The sequence below is a fragment of the Pan paniscus genome, chromosome 15 (assembly GCF_029289425.2).
Source record: "Pan paniscus chromosome 15, NHGRI_mPanPan1-v2.0_pri, whole genome shotgun sequence".
In the NCBI taxonomy this organism is placed as follows: Eukaryota; Metazoa; Chordata; class Mammalia; order Primates; family Hominidae; genus Pan; species Pan paniscus.
In genome coordinates, this window is record NC_073264.2 from 95,459,993 (window position 1) to 95,481,136 (window position 21,144).

At 45.4% G+C, this 21,144-nt stretch overlaps 1 protein-coding gene across 1 annotated transcript; it reads right to left on the reverse strand.

The window, feature by feature from the left end:
* Positions 1-1,774: 1,774 nt before the first annotated feature.
* SERPINA6 (serpin family A member 6) lies at positions 1,775-20,912 on the reverse strand. The gene is made up of 5 exons (XM_008958247.4): positions 20,751-20,912; positions 11,537-12,168; positions 7,240-7,510; positions 3,598-3,745; positions 1,775-2,130 (listed from the first exon to the last, which is right to left on the reverse strand). The coding sequence occupies exons 2-5, from the start codon at positions 12,147-12,149 to the stop codon at positions 1,945-1,947; spliced, it is 1,218 nt and encodes a 405-aa protein (XP_008956495.2). The 5' UTR covers positions 12,150-12,168; positions 20,751-20,912; the 3' UTR covers positions 1,775-1,944.
* Between the last annotated feature and the right edge of the window lie 232 nt (positions 20,913-21,144).

Below are 21,144 nucleotides of genomic sequence, written 5' to 3' on the forward strand. Positions count from 1 at the left end.
TGAAGTATAATAAAAAAAAAAGAGAAGAAACAGCTAAAAAAAAAGAAAAAATGAATAAGACGAATTCAATCATTCACCAAACAGAAACAGTGTTCCTGGCGCTGTAGGGGGTAGTATCATATTAGCGCAGTGTTAGGGCAACTGCCATAAGATGGCCCAACCCCAGCCTCTACCTGGGGTTTTGCTTCAGTGCATGTTGCTTTTGCAATAAGAAAGGAAAACCAATGAATGTTGGAACTGATTCTGTGTTACTCTCTTTTCACACTGCCATAAAGATACTACCTAAGACCAAGTAATTTATAAACAAAGGAGGTTTAATTGACTAATGGTTCCACATGGCTGGGGAGGCCTCAGGAAACTTACAATCATGGCGGAAGGGGAAGCAGACACATTTTACTGGCAGCAGATGAGAGGGACAGTGTGTACAGGAGGAAATGTCAAGCAATTATAAAACCATCAGATCTCATGAGAACTCACTATCATGAGAACAGCATGGGGGAAACTACCCCCATGATCCAATCACCTCCCTCCCTGGACACATGGGGATTACAGGCTTCTCCCTCCACATATGAGGATTACAATTTGAGATGAAATTTGGGTAGGGACACAGAGCCAAACCATATCACACACATCTGCTAAGTCTCCTCCTATCTTTCTGGAGTAAGACTCCACTGTTCACCCACAACAGGCTTCCAGCGTCAGCTGCTCTGGTGGGGGCCCAGAAATGTCCAACCCCCGCCCCGCCCCCCAGCCCCAGGAAACTTTAAAGACTAGAAACCTTAAAAGACCTTCAGTATCTTAGCTCTCATGGACCTGGCTGGGATTCTGTCTCTTTCCCACATACCTTCCTGCACCGCCCTGACCCCTAAGACCCATGACAAATTAAAGATGCCACATTCGTCTGCAGTTGTCAGGGCTGTTAAATCAAGTTTAGCCTAATGCGGCCTCCTTACATATTTTAAATTTGGCCTAAAGATTTCTCAGTACATCATGAACTATAACAAGTGGAGGGATGAACAGACCATAGCCTACACTTGTGCCAGTCACCGAGTTTTGGCTGATCAAAAGTAGCCAAATAAGACAAACATCAACCTATAACCAATCCGGCTGTTTCTGTTCCTCTCTTCTGTTTTCTGTACATCACTTTCCTTTTTCTGTCTGTAAATCTTCTTCCACCACGTGGCTGAACCGGAGTCTCACAGCTGAGGAGGCTGTCCGATTTGTGAGTCATTCATTCCTCATTTATACTATAGATTTAGTTCAGCTGAAGTTTGTCTTTTATTAGGGAAGAGGGGAGGGTTTGTTGGCCAGAGGAGCTGCTCCTCCTGTGGCAGTACCAGGTGTTATGACCTGAATGTTTGTGTCTCCCCAGATGGATACATTAAAACCAAATCCCAAAGTTGATGGTGTTAGAGTTGGAGCTTCTGGGAGGTGATTAGGTCATGGGTAAAACTCTCATGAATGCGATTAGGACCCTTATAAAAGAGGCCCCAGAGAGCTTTCTCTGCTCTTTCTGCCTTGTGAGGACACAGCCAGAAGATGCCACCCCTGAACCAGGAAGCGACCTTCCCCAAAACCCAACAAGGCTGGCTTCTGATCTCAGACTTCCAGCCTCCAGAACTGTGAAAAATGCATTTCTGTTGTTCATGAGCCTGTGGTGCTTTGTTATGGCAGCCCACATGGATGAAGATGCCAGGCCTGGGGATTTGCAAACACCACTTTAACACAGTAACCTCCAGAACCCCCCTGCCCTTCTCTTTAACCACACCGGTCATCAGAGTCGCAATGACATTTATTAAAAGATGCCTAAAGGTAGACACAACTCTGGTTGGAGGGAGAAGAACTTGGAGGAGACTGGGGGAAACCTCCCGCTCTCCAGAACATTTCTGTGGGATCCCTGGTTCCCAAAGTCAGACAGTGCTGAGGCTCTGGGTGGGTGGTCTCTTACACTGGGTTCATAACCCTGGCCAGGAAAAGGCTGCTCCAGGTGAAGTGGTCGAAGATCATGATGATGAAGGGCTGGTTGAAACGCAAGATGATAGGCTTGGACGTCAGGTTTAGGGTGACCCCAGTGGAGCCAGCTGTGTCCACACCCTCCTCATTGAGTTGCAGCACAGCTTTATGGACCACCTGTTAGGTACAGAGTGAAGATGGGTAGTGAGACCTGCTGTGCGTTCTCGCTTTCCTGACTCATTGCTGGGACCCCTCACGTCCTTGGTTTTGGGAAGGTAAATCCAGTGTCAGAGAAGGTCACTTGCTGGATTCTTATCCAAGTGGCAGCCCCAGGATTACACAGCCCAAGTCTGTCCACCTCCAGAACCCGGGCTGCACCTACACTTCCTATAAAAAGGGCAGATTGGGCCCATCACATGGAGATTAGAGGTCTCATGGCTTGAACTGGGCTTCACTGTCCATGTTGGGCGCTTCTTACCATCCTGGGGTAGCGGAGGGAGATCTCGCTCCCTTTCCACTCTGCTGGGTAAATGCTAGGGTTCAAGTTATGCAAAGTGCCTATGTCTGTTCTGTTTGGGAAAGCTGAGGCAGAATCTAAAAATGTAAATCTTTGACTGTTGATATGTCCTTGTTGTGATCAAAATTAGGAGGAGTTCTGAAGTCAGCAAAACGTCTGCCTAGCTTGTATCAAAAGACTCTGGTAACTCATAACCTGGCTAAATAAGTAACAGGTGATATTGGTGAGCTCACAACACCCTAAGGGGTGGGAACTTCCAGCGACTCTTTCCAGCAAGCACACTCAGGCTCTGGTGGCTCTGTGAGTGGCACCCATGGCTAGGAAGAAGCTGAGCTCGGATTGGAACCCCTGCAGTGTGTCTTGAGCAGATGAGGTTTTGAGTCAACAGGCCTGAGATCAAACATCAAACTGTTATTTACTAGCTCTGTGACTGTGGGGAAGCTGCATACCCTCCCTGAGCAGGAGATTCCTCATCTGAGAAATTGGGATAATACCTGCCTTCTGAGAAGGCAGCTGTGTTGACTCAATCCACTCACACAGCACGCATTTTACTGAGCACATATTACGTGCCAGGTACCACGGAGGCCACAAAGTCCTGTGTCTTGAGGTCAGGGGCCACACATCTGAGTAATGGGGGCATACACAGGGCCTACACAGTTTGGGATATATAGTAGGTGTTCAGTAAAAATTTTCTGAATGCATGAATAACAGAACATAAAGCTGAAGGATTTATGTAATTGAATGGATGTAATTAGGTAGAAGGCTCAATATGATCCCAATTAGACATTTACCACTTTTTCTGTTTCTTTTTGCCAGGGGCCACTCACAGCTCTGCCATGACAACTTGGTTTTCACAGTTCCCCTCTGTGTGGTCTGGTGGGATGGGTAGGTGCCTGGCCTGTGGCCCTCCTGTGTCGATAGCTTCCTGTGTGATCTTGGGGATGTCATGTTTTCTTGCTGAGCCTCCATTTACCTCATGGTGAGACAAGGGGCTTTGACTCAACCTGGGGTTCTCAGCCAGGGACCTAGAGGCTCATTCATGAACGAACTCAGTGCCACTTCCTAGTATTATATTTATATTGTGAATTTTGGAGGGGGAAGAAAAGGTGGGTTCCCATGACATTTACCTTTGATGACTTCAGCTGGGCGTCCTGGGTGATGCGTGAGAAATTTGCCTGGTTGGTGAACAAGTCTGCAATGCCCATTTCCTCCAGCACATCTCCGAGGTCATAGACTCCAGAGATGGTGACCTTTGGAATGTACAGGTCCACCTGGCTGCTCGGGGTAAGCAGACAGAGTTAGACATTCCAGGGCTGGGCCTGGCAGAGGGGAGAGCAGCACCTCTTCTCCTGGCCAGACTCTTATTTCCTCGTGCGCTCCCTCCAGCTCCTGCCCTCCAGCCTGACTTGCTCTTTGTGGGTAGGAGAAGGGACAGAGCAGGAGGCAGGATCTGTCTCTGCCTCCATGACACAGGCAGCTTTCCCACGGGGCCTCTGAATTGCACATTCTTTTCTTCTCTGCAATTCCTTCGAGCTGATTCCACCTGGGATGCAGCTGGACCATGGAGCATTTAAGACAATAGTCCATAATGAAGCCTTTTTAGTCCCAGGAGAACCCCTGCTAGAAGCAGAGGACTGGAGGGAGCAGTGGTCCCTGGCTCCAGCTGTGCCACTAATGCTGTGTGGCCTTTGCCAAGTCCAGCCCCTCTCTGTGCTAATGTCCTCACCTGCACACAAAGGTGGTTGAACACAGGCTCTCCCAGGGCAGGTGGGTGCTAAATCTCTGTGATTCTGCAAGAATCTGATTCAGCTGGCAGTGTCTACCAGATGAAGCAGGTGGGGTTTCTAGAAAGGTAAGTGGGGTCACCCTAGGGGCAGCACGGGCATCTACGCTTTTTAACATGTCAAGGCCTTAGTGTTATTTTTAAATTCTTCTTGTGCCTTCTCCCCAGAGGGAGAGCAGATGTCTAAAACACTGAAACTGAGGGGTGTCAGTGAACTCGCACCGGCTCTCTCGGCAGATGGGAGGGAAGGCACGAGACCCTCTCCTCACTGAGCAAAAGCAGCCCTGAGTGAGGCCCGGAGACTGGCAACCATCCCGTGTGAAGTGGAAGCTGTCCTTTTCTAAAGGAGAGGGAGAAGAACCAGAGGCGAGTCGGTGTGTACCTTCTCCAGGTGCGGAAATAGTAACAGAAAGAAAGGAAGGGAGACCAATTTATCCCAAACACCTGGTCTATGTTCTTTACTTTTTTTTTCTCCTCTCTCTGTCTCTCTCTCTCACACACATGCATGTGCACACACACACATACGCACCTATGAAGTCGGAATCAACATCTTTAATTTCCAGGTTGAGAGACCAACACTTAAGAGAGGCTGAGGAATTCCCCCAAAGTCACACAACTGGGAGGCAACAGAACTGAAAAGGCCAGGACTAGTTTTGCCATCTGCCGCCTGCTGCGTTGTTGACAGCTCTCTGAGAGCAAGGTGCTGGGGCTTTAAGGTATGTATTATTGATTAATGTTGCTCACATTGAAGTATTTTCATGAAAAGATTATTTTTGGTGTAAAGAAAGATAGATAGTCCTTCCCATCATTTTCAGTGGAGTATGAGCTGGAATGCATTGTTTGCATCATGATGCGTTATCACCCCCTTGTGGTATTACACCTAAATTACAGGTTTTCTTTGGTGGGTAGAAAGGAGGAAGAGATGGCAAATGGATCCCTAGCATCGCCCAGACACAGGTTCACACCCACGCATATATATGCGTACACACACACACACTCAAGTGTAGTTATGGATGGTTTAAGAACTGTGTCCTCCACATAGCTATAGGGGATTGCTCAGAAACACAGGGCTGACTACATGACTTCCTTACAGGAGAGAAGTCAAATTCCCAGACACTTGCATGTGCATTCACAGAACTGGATGAACTTCTCTAGAAGCACCCAGCATCAAATAGATCTCTGAAGGTATCATTCAAAATGAAAACAATCTGAAACCATAAACCACAAAACCTACATATTAATAAAGTAGAGGAGCTTCCTCCTAGATTATCTACTGCAAAATTTTTAGACCACAACATTTGTTGAAGCCAAATTTGTCTTCATTACTGCTGGCCCTGCATTGTTGGCACTCTGGGCATGGTCCCCTGACTTCATGTCGGGTCTGGAGGCCACTTCCCCCTGGCTGAACTTCCATTCACACTCAAAGCAGTTTCAAGGGAAAACAACCTGCTCTGCAGCCCTTCCCCATTCCCCGGGCAGAGTCAGGCATTCCCACCTCCCAACCAGTGGCATGTTACATATCTCTGTCTGTCTCACTCAGAACTCACATTGTCGTACCACTATTAATTCCACCAGAATCTGTTTTCTGCTCTACAATGCGTGTCTTTAAGGGCTCTGTTTTGTCCTATTCACCACTCCATCCCCTGTGCTTAGCTAGGGCATGTTACATAGCAGGTGCTTCCGTTTATGTGCATTGAATGAATGAGTGAATGAAATGCACATTGAATGAATGAATGAGTGAGTGAGTGAATGAAATGCTGCCTGATCCACCAGCCTTCCTGAGCTACTCCAGATCTACATTCCCACTCCCTCCTCAGCATCCCCTCTGCTTCTGAGTCTGCATCAGCCCCCCTGCCACCAGGTTTCATGCTGGTTGGCATTTTCTGACCCTTCTGCACAGACGGAACTTGAATTTCCCTGAGAATGAGGACCATGTTCTAAGAACACCTCCTTCCTCCTTTAAGGTGAGGAGCAGGGCTGCACACTCGCATGACAATAATTTCAATTACTGTCTAGCTCAGGGGTGCTTGGGGGGAAAATCTCATTTGTTTGTCCATCCGTCCATCCATCCAACCATCCACCCATCCATCCTCTCACTCATGCATCCATTTACTTATTCATTCATCCATTCATTTACTCATTCTCCATTCACTCACTCACCCATCCATTCACTCACTCACCATTCTAGGCACTCACTCACTTATTCATCCATTAATTCACTCACTCATTCATTCTTCCATCCATTCACTCACCCATCCATTCATTCACGCATTCATTCATTCATTGCTGACTCACATCCTCAGCTGACCTTGCCTGAGTGTCAACCCTGTACCAGCCCCTTGCTTGGGCCTGAGGTCAGAGATAGAGGGAATCCATTGGCCGCTTCTCCTCCTGGCTACTGCCTTTTCAGGATATGCAGCCCTTGCTTTCTTTCTACTTACTCGCTTATTACCTACTTTAGCCTTGCTTTCTTAGTTGTTTACTGATGATTGATTGATTGAAGAGTTAGATGCCCTGAGTAACTTAAGAACCATTCATAGATTTTGCATTGGCTCCATGATGTATACAGAGGTCATTTTCATTATATTTCTATGGGGTCTCCCAAGAATCTTTAGCAGGGTGTGGTTTCAGGTAAGCAAGATAACAAAACGGATAAGTGTGTAGCTGGGTGGTTGGTGAACTTACTTTAAGAAAATGCTGCAAAAATATGACAATGCAGAGGGTATGTATGAACCTCACAGGGAAAGGGAACCTCACTCTGTGAAATGCCCCAAAGTATTTCAGTGTTGATGGACAGATCAATAAATAAGTGTGAGCTCTAGATTAGGGAACCTTACAGCCTTTGGGGGCCCAGCAGACAGGAAAACTGAGCCCTGGAGGGTGAGTCCAGGGAAGGAAGGATGCCCCAGCATACTCCCTTTCCACGTGCCCCACTTTCTGGGGACACGTGCATTGCAGAAATCAACACGATGGCTGGAGGACTTACCTGCTGGTCAGGCCTGCAGACCACCTGTTAATCGTGTCCCGGCTCAGCGCAGCGATGACTGTGTTCATCTTCCCCTTGTCCGGAAGGATGAAGAAGACAGTCCCATTGCCCACGTAGTTCATCTGCACCAGCTGGCAGGGGAGCTCTGAGTCATGAAGGTAACTGATGGTACTCGACTGCAACATCATGGGCACCTTCACCACAGTTGTCTCGTCCACATAGAAGTTCTCCTCCCTGGTGCTTGCCAGGTCAAAGGGCTGTGTCCATGTGCCTAGGAAGAGGAGGAGACAGGTCTGTAGGGCAGAGAGGAAAACACAGTTCCAGGTGACCTCATGGGCCTACTGTCCAAGTGACACAGTGGCCTTCTGCATGCTTGGAATGTCCCCATTCAAGCCTCAAGGGTTTTTAGGTAAGATATAAAAATTCCCAGAAATTTAAAGCCTGTTTCATCCTCTACTTCTTGGAATGGGTTGAGGATGAGCTCTGTTTCTGAGACTGGCTTCTAAACAAGGAAGTAGGGAGAGACCAAGAGGGTGCTGGTCCTTGGATTTGGGGGTAGGTCAGACTGTGCCTTGGCTCCCCATGCCTAGAGTGCGTCCCAGTTCTGAGGGCTCTGGAAGTGGTGCTAGACCTCAAGTCTCAAACTCAGAGCCCCTGGTGGGAAGCGAGGGGGCCATCTCCACCCCTGCCAGCCTGGCCGGCCCAGCTGAGGCTCCTGACCCTGCTGAATGGTCCTTCCTTCTAGGCCACGTTGTCCTAATGAAGAGTCAGGGTGAGAAGACTCCTTCAGGGTCACAGACTCCCACCCCCAGCAGGCCCTCAAGTCCCATCTACCATGTTCCAGGGTGCCACCATCCAGCTTGTTTTTTTGCCTTGAGATGGAGAGCTCACTACCTTCACAGATGGGACTTGGCGGTACTGGTCAGCTCTGATGGGAAGAAAATTGCTCCTCAGACTGAGCCAAAGCCTGCCTGATTGTCCGCCACCAGCGGGACCTCTTCTGTCCTTCTGAAATTATTCCAGACAACTGAGTCCACCTGCAGGAAACTTACCTGGGCTGAGTGTCACAGGGTCTGTCTGCTCTAGGTGACGTCTCCCCAGTCTTAAAGCGACGACTGAGGCCCTTGAGTCCAGCGGGTCCCAGGTGTCCTGGCTGCCATTGACCACAAGCCCTGAAGCCCTTGCCAGGCCACCATTTCCCATCCCAGGCTCCCTAAAGGTGGCCAGAACATCACTCCAGGTAGCCCTTTCTCCATCCTACTGTCTGTGGGATCTATGGATTGCTCAGCCAAAATTCTTGGTTCTAAGCCAGCCACAAACCTTTTGTAATAGCTACTTATGGAGACAACAGGGAGAGGCTGATGGATGTAGAGAAATCAGCCATGGCTGCGGAGTCTAGAGACACCAGAGCTATGCTGGTCCCTTCTGAATGACCTCACTAACCTTGATGTCTGCAGACACTGGCCCATGGTAGTAAACTCACCGTCCGTCTGTCTCACGGCAAATGAGATTATTTGAGGGTTCTCAAATCATCCTCCAAAGGAGGTCTAAAATCCTCAGAACCAGAGGGCAGTTGTATTTTGTGGCTAACTTACAGCAAAAAAACAAAGTGGGTAAAATATTTTTCATTGTTAGGTTTTTTTCGTCCTTAACAGTTTGCTGCTTGCTTTTTATGGAGTATTTCTTTTCTAGAAGTGAGCATAATGTATATAGTTTGACACAAAACAAAATACAAAATGGGGTTCAGCCTCTACTTTAAGGGATCTATTCTCAAAAAGTTCTAGGAGAATTGGTGGTAGAGAAAGAATTTATTGGGGACGATCTGAGAGAGCAAGGATGGCTCCTCTGGAAAATCTTTTAACAATATTTTTAATGTTATTAAAAAAAAACTGTCAAGAAAGTCCGATAAATAACACATCAGGTGCTGGGCGCGGTGGCTCACACCTGTAATCCCAGCACTTTGGGAGGCCGAGGCGGGTGGATCATGAGGTCAGGAGATCGAGACCGTCCTGGCTAACATGGTGAAACCCCGTCTGTACTAAAAATACAAAAAAATAAAAAAATTAGCCGGGTGTCATGGCGGGTGCCTGTAGTCCCAGCTACTCAGGAGGCTGAGGCAGGAGAATGGCGTGAACCCGGGAGGCGGAGCTTGCAGTGAGCCAAGATTCTGCCACTGCACTCCAGCCTGGGCAACTGAGCAAGACTCTGTCTCAAAAAAAATAAAAATAAATAAATAAATAAATAACACATCAGGGCCATTTTACATATTCTACATTTAGTGATAATACCTACACTAATCTTGATTTCTGTTTATTATCCTGGCTTGCTAGAAATATTTCAGAGTATTTTGCCAAAAGTTTTAACCAAACACTCGCGGATTCGTTTTGTTGTACTATAGAAAATCTGTGTACAATGAGGCATTTCACCTCCATCAATGTCTGGTCCTGCATTCAGGTGTTCCAAGTTTCTCTGATTTTGTAACCTAAAGCTGTGATCTCCTATCCACTTAGCCCCACTGTGGTCCTGAGGACACTGTGAAACCTCGTACAGAATGACACCAGGCCAGCACCCGTTCCACCAGCACCCATTCCACCACATGTGCTCAGGCATCTCTCAGGCTCAGGAGGGCCCTCCCTGCACCTGGGTTTACTGTGCCTTTTCCCCAGGTTGTGTTGCCTGAACCTCTGTGCAACCACTGCTGAGCTTGTTCCATGCACCAAGCATTAAACAAGGGCACTGGAATCTCCCAAAGAGGCAAAGATACCCTGCACAAGAGTGCACAGTCTCGTGGGGGAGATGGTCTATGGAATTTGTGGGAACACACAGAAGAGTTTCTGGGCAAATGTTCCCAGCCTCCCTGGCCCTCCCATAGTCAGATGTTAGGAAGGCTGCCTTTGCCTGGTCAGCCTCTCAGCCTCACCATCCTGCGAAGAGGGCGGCCTCTCCTGGGAGTTCCCAGCCTTGTGCTGGAGAGCAGGAAAGACCCAGAGGCAGGTAGAGAAGAAGGACTCGTAGAGATGCTAAGGCAGTCCAGGCAGTAAGGAGGTGCGGGATGGGAGGGGAGGTGGGCACAGTCTGATGGGAGGTCCTGAGAGAGAGCTGGGGAGGAGGGGAAGGGGGCATGAGGGGTCCTGGCTGGGGATCACATCTCCACTGATCTGATGATCTTGTCAAGAGACACATGTTCAGTAGAGATACTGGCTTAGTTTGCTTATTTTGGCTGTTTTACCTGCATTCCTTTGAATATGATTGCTTAACTGAAACTCAACCACCTGGGTGCTAAACAACATGTTATGGCAAGATGATTGCCCAAACAAGGCATGGGCAAACTGTTGAGCATGCATATGAGGGCAAAGGCTTTCCTGGGTGAATCTGGGGAGGCTTCACAGAGGAGGTGACTATTGAGCTAAGATTTGAAGTGAGGGAAGATGTTTTAGGCAGTCAGATAAGTTGCAAGAGGGCTCATGAGACAGAAGAGGCCTGGGCTTTGTGGCAGGCAGAATAACAGCCCTCCAAAATGTCCACATTCTAATCCCCAGAACTTGAGAATATGTTAGTTTTCATGTCCAGGGGGAATTAAAGTTGTAGAGGGAATCATAATTGCTAATCGGCTGGCCTTGAGATGGGCAGCCTATTCTGGATCACCCAGGTGGGCCATTATCCAGTGTAATCCTGAGGGTTCTTGTAAGTCAAAGAGGAAGGCAGCAAAGTCAGAATCAGAGAGATGTGATGAGGGAAGCAGAGGTGGGAATTTGCAATTACTGGCTTTGAAAATAAGAGAGGCCCACCCATGTGGCTTCTAGAAGCTGGAAAAAGCCTGGAAGTGCATTCCCCCCTAGAGCTTCCAGGTTTTTATGAACAGGAAGATTGAAAAACTGAAGCAGGACCTGGTCAGAGCAGTGTGTGCAGGATGGCTTTGGGGGCATCTGAGAGTTCCCGAGGGGCTGGGTGGGGTTCTGTCTAGTTCTAGGCCATTTTTCCAGTCCCTGGCCCAGTGCTTGACAGTCAGCATTTGTGGAGCATGAAGCAGCCAGACTGTTCATGGTTACAGGTGTGGGCCTCAAACCAACCTGCCAGAATGTAGGCACATTGCTCAACCCTTCTGGGTGTCATTTTGATCTTTTGTAAAATAATATAATTCCACCTACCCAGCAGGATTGTGGTGAAGATGGAGATTCCCAGATGTGTATGTGCTTTACAGAATCAAAGACTTTGCCCAAGAGTGTGCCCTGGATTTTAGCGGCTGTTATTCCTGGCCATAGTGGATGGGCCTTCAGACGGGGATGGGTGGGAATACCTTTGAAGAAGATATAGTTGACCAGGACGAGGATGGCTGGGCTATCCAGCCCTGACAACAAGTCGGCAATTTTCCCCTGTGTCTTACTCTTGACATAGCTGTTGATCTGTCTGCTGGCTGTTGCCCAGTCCTGGAAATTCGTAGCCAAGACCTCTGACTCATAGTAGTGCTTGATGTCTGCTGAGAATGACTGCAGCAACTCCAGGCTGCCATCAAGAAATAAGGCATTGCCCATGGTCATTTCTAAGCTGGTGTCTGACTTTGCAAAGAGTTGGTGCAGGTGCTGGAAACCCTGGTGGATCTCAGTCTCAGACCTCTCAGTGAGGTTGAAACCCAGGCCCTGGAGAAGCTGGGCCCGTGTGTGGCCACAGGTGCCCAGGGACAGCATAGCTAAGGCCATGGAGATGCTCACAGGGGAGATGAAAATGTTCTTTTTGGGACTCAAGGCCACTAGGTGCTTATACAGGCTGAAGGCAAAGTCAACGTTGGCTGAAGCCAGGCCCCGGTGATGGTTACTCATGTTCACATAAGCAGCGTTAGGATCCATGGCCTGGACGGTCCAGAGGCCGCTGGTGGACAGCCAGAGAAGACAGGTGTACAGGAGGAGTGGCATTGTCCAGTATAGCCAGGCCCTGCCAAATCAGAAAAGCTTGTTAGATGATGTGGCAGTCTCTGAGTCAATGGGGTGTAGTGCAAGAGGAGGCAGGCAAAAGACCCCATTCAAGCCCCAGTTCCTTCCTCCACACTGGCTGTGTGACCTGGAGCACATCACAGAGGGCGCTGGACTTCAGTTTCCTCATCTGGAGATATGAATAACACCCGTTATGATTTATCCAGTGCCTAACAGGTACCCAACACTGATCTAGGTAGTCTGGCTATATTCAGTCATCTAACCATTACCAAAACACTCCTAAAGTAAGTATTATTAACCTGATTTTAGGCAGGCAGAAATAGGTGCTCAGAAAGGTTAAAACCCACCCAAAGGATATGTTCAAAATGCTGGAAGAAAAGCAAAACACAATTAAAGCATTCCCAGAAAAACAAAAGCTGAGTAAGCTTTTTTTCCACAATACCTACCCTGCAAGAAATGAGAGGCATTTTATTTTGGATTGAAATGAAAGGACACTGGACAGTAACTTTAAGCTGAATGAAGAAATAAAAGACCTCTGGTAAAGGTAGATGCGTGGGCAATTATAAGTTATGTTTTTGGGCACATGATGCGTAGATATAATTTGTTACATCAGTAACTGGAAACAGGTAGGAACAGAGCTATAAGGAAGCAGAGCTTTTGTATGCTATTGAAGTAAAGCTGGTTATATCAAATATACTATGGGCTAAATGTATTATGAGCATACCTATTACATTTTGGTTTAATTTATTTTCTCTATTGTTTTTCTATTCTTGATTTTATTTATCTCTGCTCTAATCTTTATTATTTCCTTCCTTCTGCTATTTTTCAGTTTAGTTTGCTCTTTTTCTAGTCCCTAAATTATAAACAAGACTAAAAATTATTTTTACACATTAGCCTTCTAAAATATGATCCAAATATATGCTGTCTACAAGAGACTCATTTTAGATCCAAAAATGTAAATAGACTGACTGAAAGTGAAAGGATGGAAAAGTTACCCCATGCAAATAGCAATTAAAAGAGAGCAGGGGTGGCTACACTAATATTAGACAAAATAGATTTTGAATTAAAAAAGTTCCAAAAGACAAGGCAATGACATATTAATAAAGTTTTCAGTACAGCAAGAAGATATAACATTTTTGGTTCTTCATTTCCTATATTACTGTCCTTTTTTGTATTTAGTTTTTGTACTGAAATGCTTTTTTGTATTGAAACACTTTAATACTTCTATTCTCATCCCTTTGTGGTTATTATGGGGATTACATTAGCATCCTAAAGTTAACACCTGAATTTTAATATATGCCATTGTTTATTTGAGATCTTCTTGTTTTTAATGTGTTTACAGCTTTACATTTCTATCATCACACTGCTTTCACTCATTCCATAAGTTTTGGTATGTTGTGTTTCCATTTTCGTTTGTCTTTAAGTATTTTCTAATTCCCCTGGTGGTATCTTTTTTGATCCTCTGGTTGATAAAGAGTGTGTTGTTTTTTCCACAATTTGTAAAATTTCCAGTTTTCCTTCTGTTATTGATTTCTAACTTCATCTCATTGTGATTGAAGAAGATACTTAGTATGATATCTGTCTTTTAAAATCTATTGACTCTTGATCTGTGGCCTAACATAGGGTCTATCTTGGAGAAGGTCCCATTTGCACTTGAGAAGAATGTGTATTCTGTTGTTGTAGGGTGTTCTGTATAGGTCTGATACATCTAGTTTTTAGTGTGATATTCAAGTTCTCTATTTTCTTACTTATTTTATGTCTGGTTGTTCTATCCATTATTGAGAATGAGGTATTGAAGTGTCTAAATTGCTGTAGAACGATTTCATCCTTCAATTATGTCCATTTTTGCTCAATTTATTTTGTCTCAGACACACTCAAAAATAATGTTTTACCAGCTGCTAAGGTTTGAATGTTTGTGTCCCCACAAATTCATATGTGGAAACCTATTCATGGGGGCTCTACCCTCATAAAAGGAATTAGTGCCTACATAAAAGAGGCCTGTGGCAGTATTTCTGGAAGAAATTGGCATATGAATCAGTGGATTGAGTAAAGACAGCCACCTTTACCAATATGGGTGGGCATTTTTAATCTATTAAAGGCTGAATGGAACAAAGAGGTAGGAGAAGGGCAAATTCTCTCTTCTGTCCCTGAGCTGGACATCTGTGTTTGCCGGCCCTGAACACTGGGCCTCCTGCTTCTTGGACCTTTAAACTCTGGGACTTAAACCAGCAGCCTTATTAGGCCCTTTTCCTATTGTGGAGCTGCACCATTGGCTCCTCCGGTTGTCAGGCCTTCAGACTCAGACTGAATTACATGGCTGGCTTTCCTGGGTCTCCAGCTTGCAGATGGCAGATTGTGGGACTTCTCAGCTTCTGTAATTACGTAAGGCAATTCCCATAATGCCTCCTCTTATATATATTTCTATATATCCTATAGATTCTGTTTCTCTGGAGAACCCTGACTAATATAATGGATTAAATTAATTTTGAGAGCCTATTAATAGGATTATATGTCATACCCAATTTGGATTTATTTCTGTAATGCAACGATGTTTCAACATACAAAAATTGATCAGTGTAATACATCATATTAACAAAATAAAAGAAAAAATCACATGATCATCTTAATTGGTGCAGAAAAAAGTATTTGACATAATTCAGCACACCCTCGCATGATAAAAACACACAGCAGATTGAGACAGTCAAGTGTAAAGAGGTGCCTGGAGAACATTCAATTGGCCTGCGCACTGGGAGAATGGGGTGGAGCTGTGGGAAGTTTGTGCCCTTTGCAGCGGGGAGGAGCTTGGCCTCTCTCTCCTGATCCGATGTGGTAATCTGGGGATTCAGTCAGTCAGATGAGGGCCTGTTAACAGGACTCTCTCTTGCTTTGCTGAGTTGTTTTCCTTTTCACTCAATAAATTCCATTTTATTCACACCTCAAAGTGTCTGTGAGCCTAATCTTTCATGGCCATGTGACAAGGACCCCATGTTTAGCTGGACTAAGTAGAAAGTCCTACAACAAAATTAAGAAGAAAACTACCTCAACATAATCAAGACTACATATTTATAAAACCTTTTATACTCAATAGTGAAAGACTGAAAGCTTTTCCCCGAAGATCAGGAACAAAACAAGGATGCTTGTTCTCACTACTTTTACCTAATATAGCACTGGAATTTCTAGCCAGAGCAATTGGGCAAGGAAAGAAAAGGTATCCATATTTGAAAAGAAGAAGTAAAATTGTCTGTGTTCACAGATGACATGATCTTATATGTTCAAAACCCTAAAAATTCTGTAGAACTCATAAACACATTTAGCAAAGTTGCAAGATATAAAATCAAAACACTAACATCAATTGCATTTCCCACCACTAACAAAGAAAACAATTTGAAAAGGAAATTGAGAAAACAATTCCATTTACAATAGTATGATAAAGAATAAAATAGGGATTAATCAGGGAGGTAAGAGACATACACTGAAAAGTACAAAACAGTGCTGAAGGCAATTAAAGAGGACGTAAATAAATGGAAAGACATCCTGCATTCATGGATTGGAAGAAATTGCTAAGATGATAATACTATCCAATGCAGTCTATAGATTCAATGCAATTCCTATCAAAATGCCAGTTCTGTATTTCACAGAAATAGAAAAATTTATCCTAAAATTTATATAAAAATCTCAAGGGACCTGGATAGCCAAAACAATACTGAAAAAGAACAAAGTTGAAAGTCTTGCACTTTCTGATTTCAAAATTTACTACAAAACTATAATAATCAAAACAGTGTGGTACTGGCATAAAGACATACATAGAGACCAATGGAATAGAATACAGAACCCAGAAATAAGCCTTTCATATGTAGTAAAATGATTTTGACAAGGATGCCAGACCATTCAATGGGGAAAAGACAGCCTTTTCAACAAGTGGTGCTGAAAAATTGGATATTTACATGCAAAATAATGAAATTGGACCTTTAACACCATATACAAAAATTAATTCAAAATAGATCAATGACCTAAAGATGAGTTAAAATTATAAAAATCTTAGAAAAAAACATGGGGGAAAAACTTCATGATGTTGGCTTTGGCAATGATTTCTTGAATATCACACCAAAGCCATGGGCAACAAAATAAAAAATAAACAAATTGGACTTCATCAAAATTGAAAACTTTGTTCATCAAAGGATACTATCAATAAAGTAAAAATGCAACTCACAGAATGGGAAAACATTTGCAAATTTCATATCTGATAAGGAATTGATATCCAGGATATATAAAGAACTCCTAAAACCCAAGAACAACAACAAAACAAATAAGCCCAGTTAGAAATGGGCAAAGGACTTGAGTGGACATCTTTTCAGAGGCAACATATAAATGGCCAGTAAGCACATGAAAAGATGCTCAGCATCACTAATCATTAGGAATATCAAAACCGCAATGAGATACCACTTCGTATCCATAGGGATGGCTACTAACAGACAAACAAAACAGAAAACAATAAGTTGGCACACCAGGCATGATGGCCCGTGCCTGTAATCCCAGCTACTCTGAAAGCTGAGGCAGGAGGAATGCTTGAGGCCAGGAATTTGAGACCAGCCTAGGCAACATAGCAAGATTTCCTTTAAAAAAAATTTTTTTTTTAATTTAAATGTTAGCATTGCATGTGGGGAAATTGGAACCCTTATGCATTGCTGGTAGGAATATAAAGTTCTACAATGTGTGGAAAACAATATGACAGTTCTTTAAAAATTAAACAAATTGTCATTTGACCCAACAATTTTGCTTCGAGTATATACACCAAAGAACTGCAAGCAGCTAGTCAAGGAACTTGAAAAGATAATTGTAGACCAAAGTCACAGCAGCATTACTCACCATAGCCAAAAGATGAAAACAACCCAAATGTCTATCAATGGATGAATGAATAAACAAAGTCTGGTATAAACATACAATGGAATACTATTCAACTTTAAAAAGGAATGAAATTCTGACATTTCCTACAACATGGATGAACCTGGAAGACATTATGTTATGTGAAATGAGCCAGACACAAAAGGACAAATGGAGTCTAATTCTGCACCTAGAGTAGCCGAATACATAGGGACAGAAGTAAAATTGTGGTTACCAGGGGCTGGGGCAATGGGAGATGGGGGAGTTATTGTTGAGTGGGTATAGAGTTTCAGTCTGGGATGATGAAAAAGTTCCGGACATGGAAGGCGGTGATGGTGGCACAACAATGTGAATGTACTTTTATGAACTGTATGCTTGTAGTTAAAATGTTAGGTATTATATTTTCCCACAATACAAATTTAAGGAAAAAATTAAATATAAATGATTTAAAAAGAGTTCCATAAGAGCAATTAAAAAAAATCCACCCAAGGTTGGAATCAGTCAGTGGACACTGTCTGCCTGCAAGGTTAGTGGTTTCAGGCCCTGTGCTGTGTGGAGCTACCTGTATCACAATAAATACAGGATGCTTACAGGAGAAGCAGGTCTTACTGCACCACCCACTGTTGAACCAGCCATTCTGGGTGAGGGGCTGGGAACCCTCATTTAAACCAGTGCTCCAGGAGGCTGTGGTGTGTTAAATTAAATTAAAGATGGGCTAAAGCTGCCTCCTCATGTAGCAAACTGTAACCTAGCTTAATATGTAAACAAACTGCACCTAACTTGAGAGTATATGTTTGTAACAAGTAACCAAGTCTCAGCCAATCATAGCAGCTGAACTTTCAGTCAATCACAGCCTGCCAACTGCTCAGACATGTTCAAACAAGGCAAACACAGAGCTGTAACCTATCAGCCTATGTGTGTATGTCACTTCCTTCTTCTGCCTGTAAATACTGCCTACATTGCTGGGTGGCACTCTCTGAACCTTTACTGGTTTAGGGTGCTATGTGATTCATGAATTGTTTCTTTGCTCAAATAAACTCTGCTACGTTTAATTTGTCTAAAGTTTTCTTTTAACAGGTGCGCTCCGAGTGTGGGAACCACTGTTCTGCTCTGGAATTCCCTAGAGGCCCCTTCCCTGGTGTGTTCCAAAAGCAGAATCTCAAGAAAGACAGGTGGGAACTCCCCCCCAAAACCCTTAGTTCTCCTGAGTCTCCCAAAACCCTCCTTGCGTGTCTCCCTTATCTCACCAGGGTGGAAAACAACCCCTGTTGGCTGCTCTAGCCCCTAGTTCTCTGCTTTAGATAATAGAGGCAGGTGTGACGTGCTCCCCACTCCCCGCACCCAAATGATGGGCTTTATTGAATTCTCCCTTGGGTTTCTGACTTGGATTTCTGGGTCCTCAGGACAATTCTTTTCTTTTCCTGGGTTTCGTGGCAGATCAAGCTGGATTGGGGCCCTAGCACTGCCATGTATGAATTAGGTGATGTGGGACAGGCTACTTAAACTCTGCCTCAGTTTCCACAGTATAAAATAGAGCTGATAATAACACCTCTAGCCTTACCCATTTTTCTGGTGTTTGTCTATTCTCCAGCGCCTCTGCACAGCCTCCTCATCTCTCCCAGGACTCAGCAGTAGCCCCTACCTTGTCTCCCTGCCTCCTGTTCAACTCCCTCCAGCCCTTTTACCCATCTGCAGCTGCATCTTTTTAAATTCTCAAAAATTCAAGCTGATCAGTTCTGCTTTGAAGTTTTCAGGGACTCCCCATTGCCGACCACAAGGCTGATTCTCACTAACGTAGCCCAGGGGGTCTTTGTGTCCCAGTCCCTGGTGACAGTTCTGCCTCCAGCCTCAAATCTGGCCCTTTGGGGTCTCAGCCACAGCAACACTGGGTGCCAGGGGTTCTTCCAGCACACATCAGCCTTTTCTCCCACTGTGGGGCAGGGCAGGGCATGTCACATCACTATAGGGCAGGTTACAGCAAGACAGGTCACTGCAGTTCCCCAGGGCAGGTCATTTTGATTTTTCCATGTTTGCTGAGCCCAGCTCTGGACTGGGAGCAGGGAACAAAGATGGATCTGCCTCAGACCTGCCTATGTGGCTCCAGTCTATAGGTCCCTCATCTCCCTGCCTCATCTGGCTCACTCCATCTTGTCCTTTGAGACTCAGGTCCCAGGTCACCGCCTCCAGGAAGCCTTGTATCTGTGCTTCTCTATGGCCTTGCCCCATGACAGGCAGTGAAATCTTTGCTTAGCTTTGGTCACTGCCATACCTATCTGGGATCTCCTCTCAGGCACAGGCCCTGTGCGGTATGATGCCAATGGTAGGATGGGCTCCCCTGCCAGCTCTGGGGAGATTGCATGCCTCACCTTCTCCTGTGTTAATTCTCTAAGATGAGGGTGGAAACTCCACCCACCCCACAATATTGTTGTGAATACCAGACGTGGCTGTTATCAGGGCTTGGCTTATGTGACCTCACTTAATGGGTCATCCTGGGGCCCATTTTACAGATGAGAAAACTGAGATCCAGGGAGACAGAGTAACTCCCCCTGAGCTGGAATTCTAAGCCTAGATGTCTGACATTGGAGCTTGTGCCATGCCATTCTGCCTGTCTCTACAGAGAGCAAAATGATGAGTAAAACAGCTCTTAAGAGTATCCAGCCATGGCCAGGTGTGGTGGCTCATGCCTGTAATCTCAGCACTTTTGGAAGCTGAGGTGGGCAGATCATCTGAGGTCAGGAGTTCGAGACTAGCCTTGCTAACATGGCGAAACCCATTTCTACTAAAAATACAAAAACATTAGCTGGGCGTGATGGCGTGTGCCTGTAATTCCAGCTACTCGGGAGGCTGAGGCTGGAGAATAGCTTGAACCCAGGAGGCAGAGGTTGCAGTGAGCCGAGATTGCACCGTTGCACTCCAGCTTGGGCAACAAGAGTGAAATTCCATCTTAAAAAACAAACAAACAAACAAAAAAGTACTCAGCCATATAAAAATGCAGAGTATCAATATTATTCATGCATTTCATGTCAAGTATGCCCTCTTTGTTCCTCATCTCTGAAGAGACTCACTTAGTAAATATTCACTGTGTTCTCTGTTTTCACAAATGCCCTATGAGCCAGGCACAGTTCTTGACCATCTGTAGTGAAACCTCATGACATGTGGTACAGTGCAGACAGTTCTGTTCTCCGTGCATTATCTCTGCCCCAGGTCACTGAGTGAGGAGCCGTGGTGGAGACAGGTCTGCGTGACTCAGAAGAATACCCCTGCACTGGGCCAGCTGAGCCCTCCCCGGCCCCCACCCGCGGCCAGCATCCTTCATCAATGGTGCCAACTGGAGCAGATGCATTGTAGCTTGCAGGCTGTGACTCTGTGGCTGTTGTGGCTGTTGTGGCCGTCTGGCTGGGCTTAGGAGCATCAATCATGGCAGTGGACGAGAATGGTTCTTAGCTACAGCCCTCTGTGTCAGCCCCCTGCATGGCAGGAACCCAGGGGACATCAGAACCCCTGTGGATGACTCACAGACTCTGGGGTCTGGAAAATCCTAACAAGATTGCCTCATAACACTGCTGGCTGCCCTAATGTTCAATGTACTGTTTAAAAAAACAAAACATCTCAACAAACCAAACAAGCAAGCGAGCTGCAGCCATGGCTTTGCTCTGGAGGCCGGGCAGGGGGAGGGACAGAGGGTTCTCAGGTGTTACTCACAGTCTGCGGTGGGCTCAGGCTGTTTCTGCTGGCTTGGTCCTGCTGTCCTGGACCCTAGCATGTGTACAGTAAGCCTGCGGTGGATGCTGCCCGTTAAATTTTGTTTGCCAGCTTCCTGGGTGGTTAATGGTTAGAGGGGCCAGTGGCCTTCACCGCTTGGTAGTCCTCTCCCCCGAGTCATTAACCAATGGGAGGCTTTGTCAGGAGAGCTGAGTAAACACAGAAATGCTGCAAATTAACTTTGCTCTGTGTTCAATTCTATGAAGTTTTTTTTTAATACCAAAATGTGGCTGGAGTTGCATCAATGTGGTTGCCCTGTGTCAGTTGGCAGAGATGTCTTAGGTGCCCTTAATTAGCACCAAGGTGCAGATACTTGTAAAAAGAAAAATGGGTG

What these genes read in the sequence shown, in the direction of transcription:
- SERPINA6 (XM_008958247.4), bottom strand. Translation starts at nt 12,149, where the DNA reads ATGCCACTCCTCCTGTACACCTGTCTTCTCTGGCTGTCCACCAGCGGC. An exon ending in CAACTATATCTTCTTCAAAG is followed by an intron (nt 7,511 to 11,536) that starts GTATTCCCACCC and finishes TCCTCTTCCTAG; the next exon opens with GCACATGGACACAGCCCTTT. An exon ending in CCCAGCTGAAGTCATCAAAG is followed by an intron (nt 2,131 to 3,597) that starts GTAAATGTCATG and finishes TGTACCTAACAG; the next exon opens with GTGGTCCATAAAGCTGTGCT.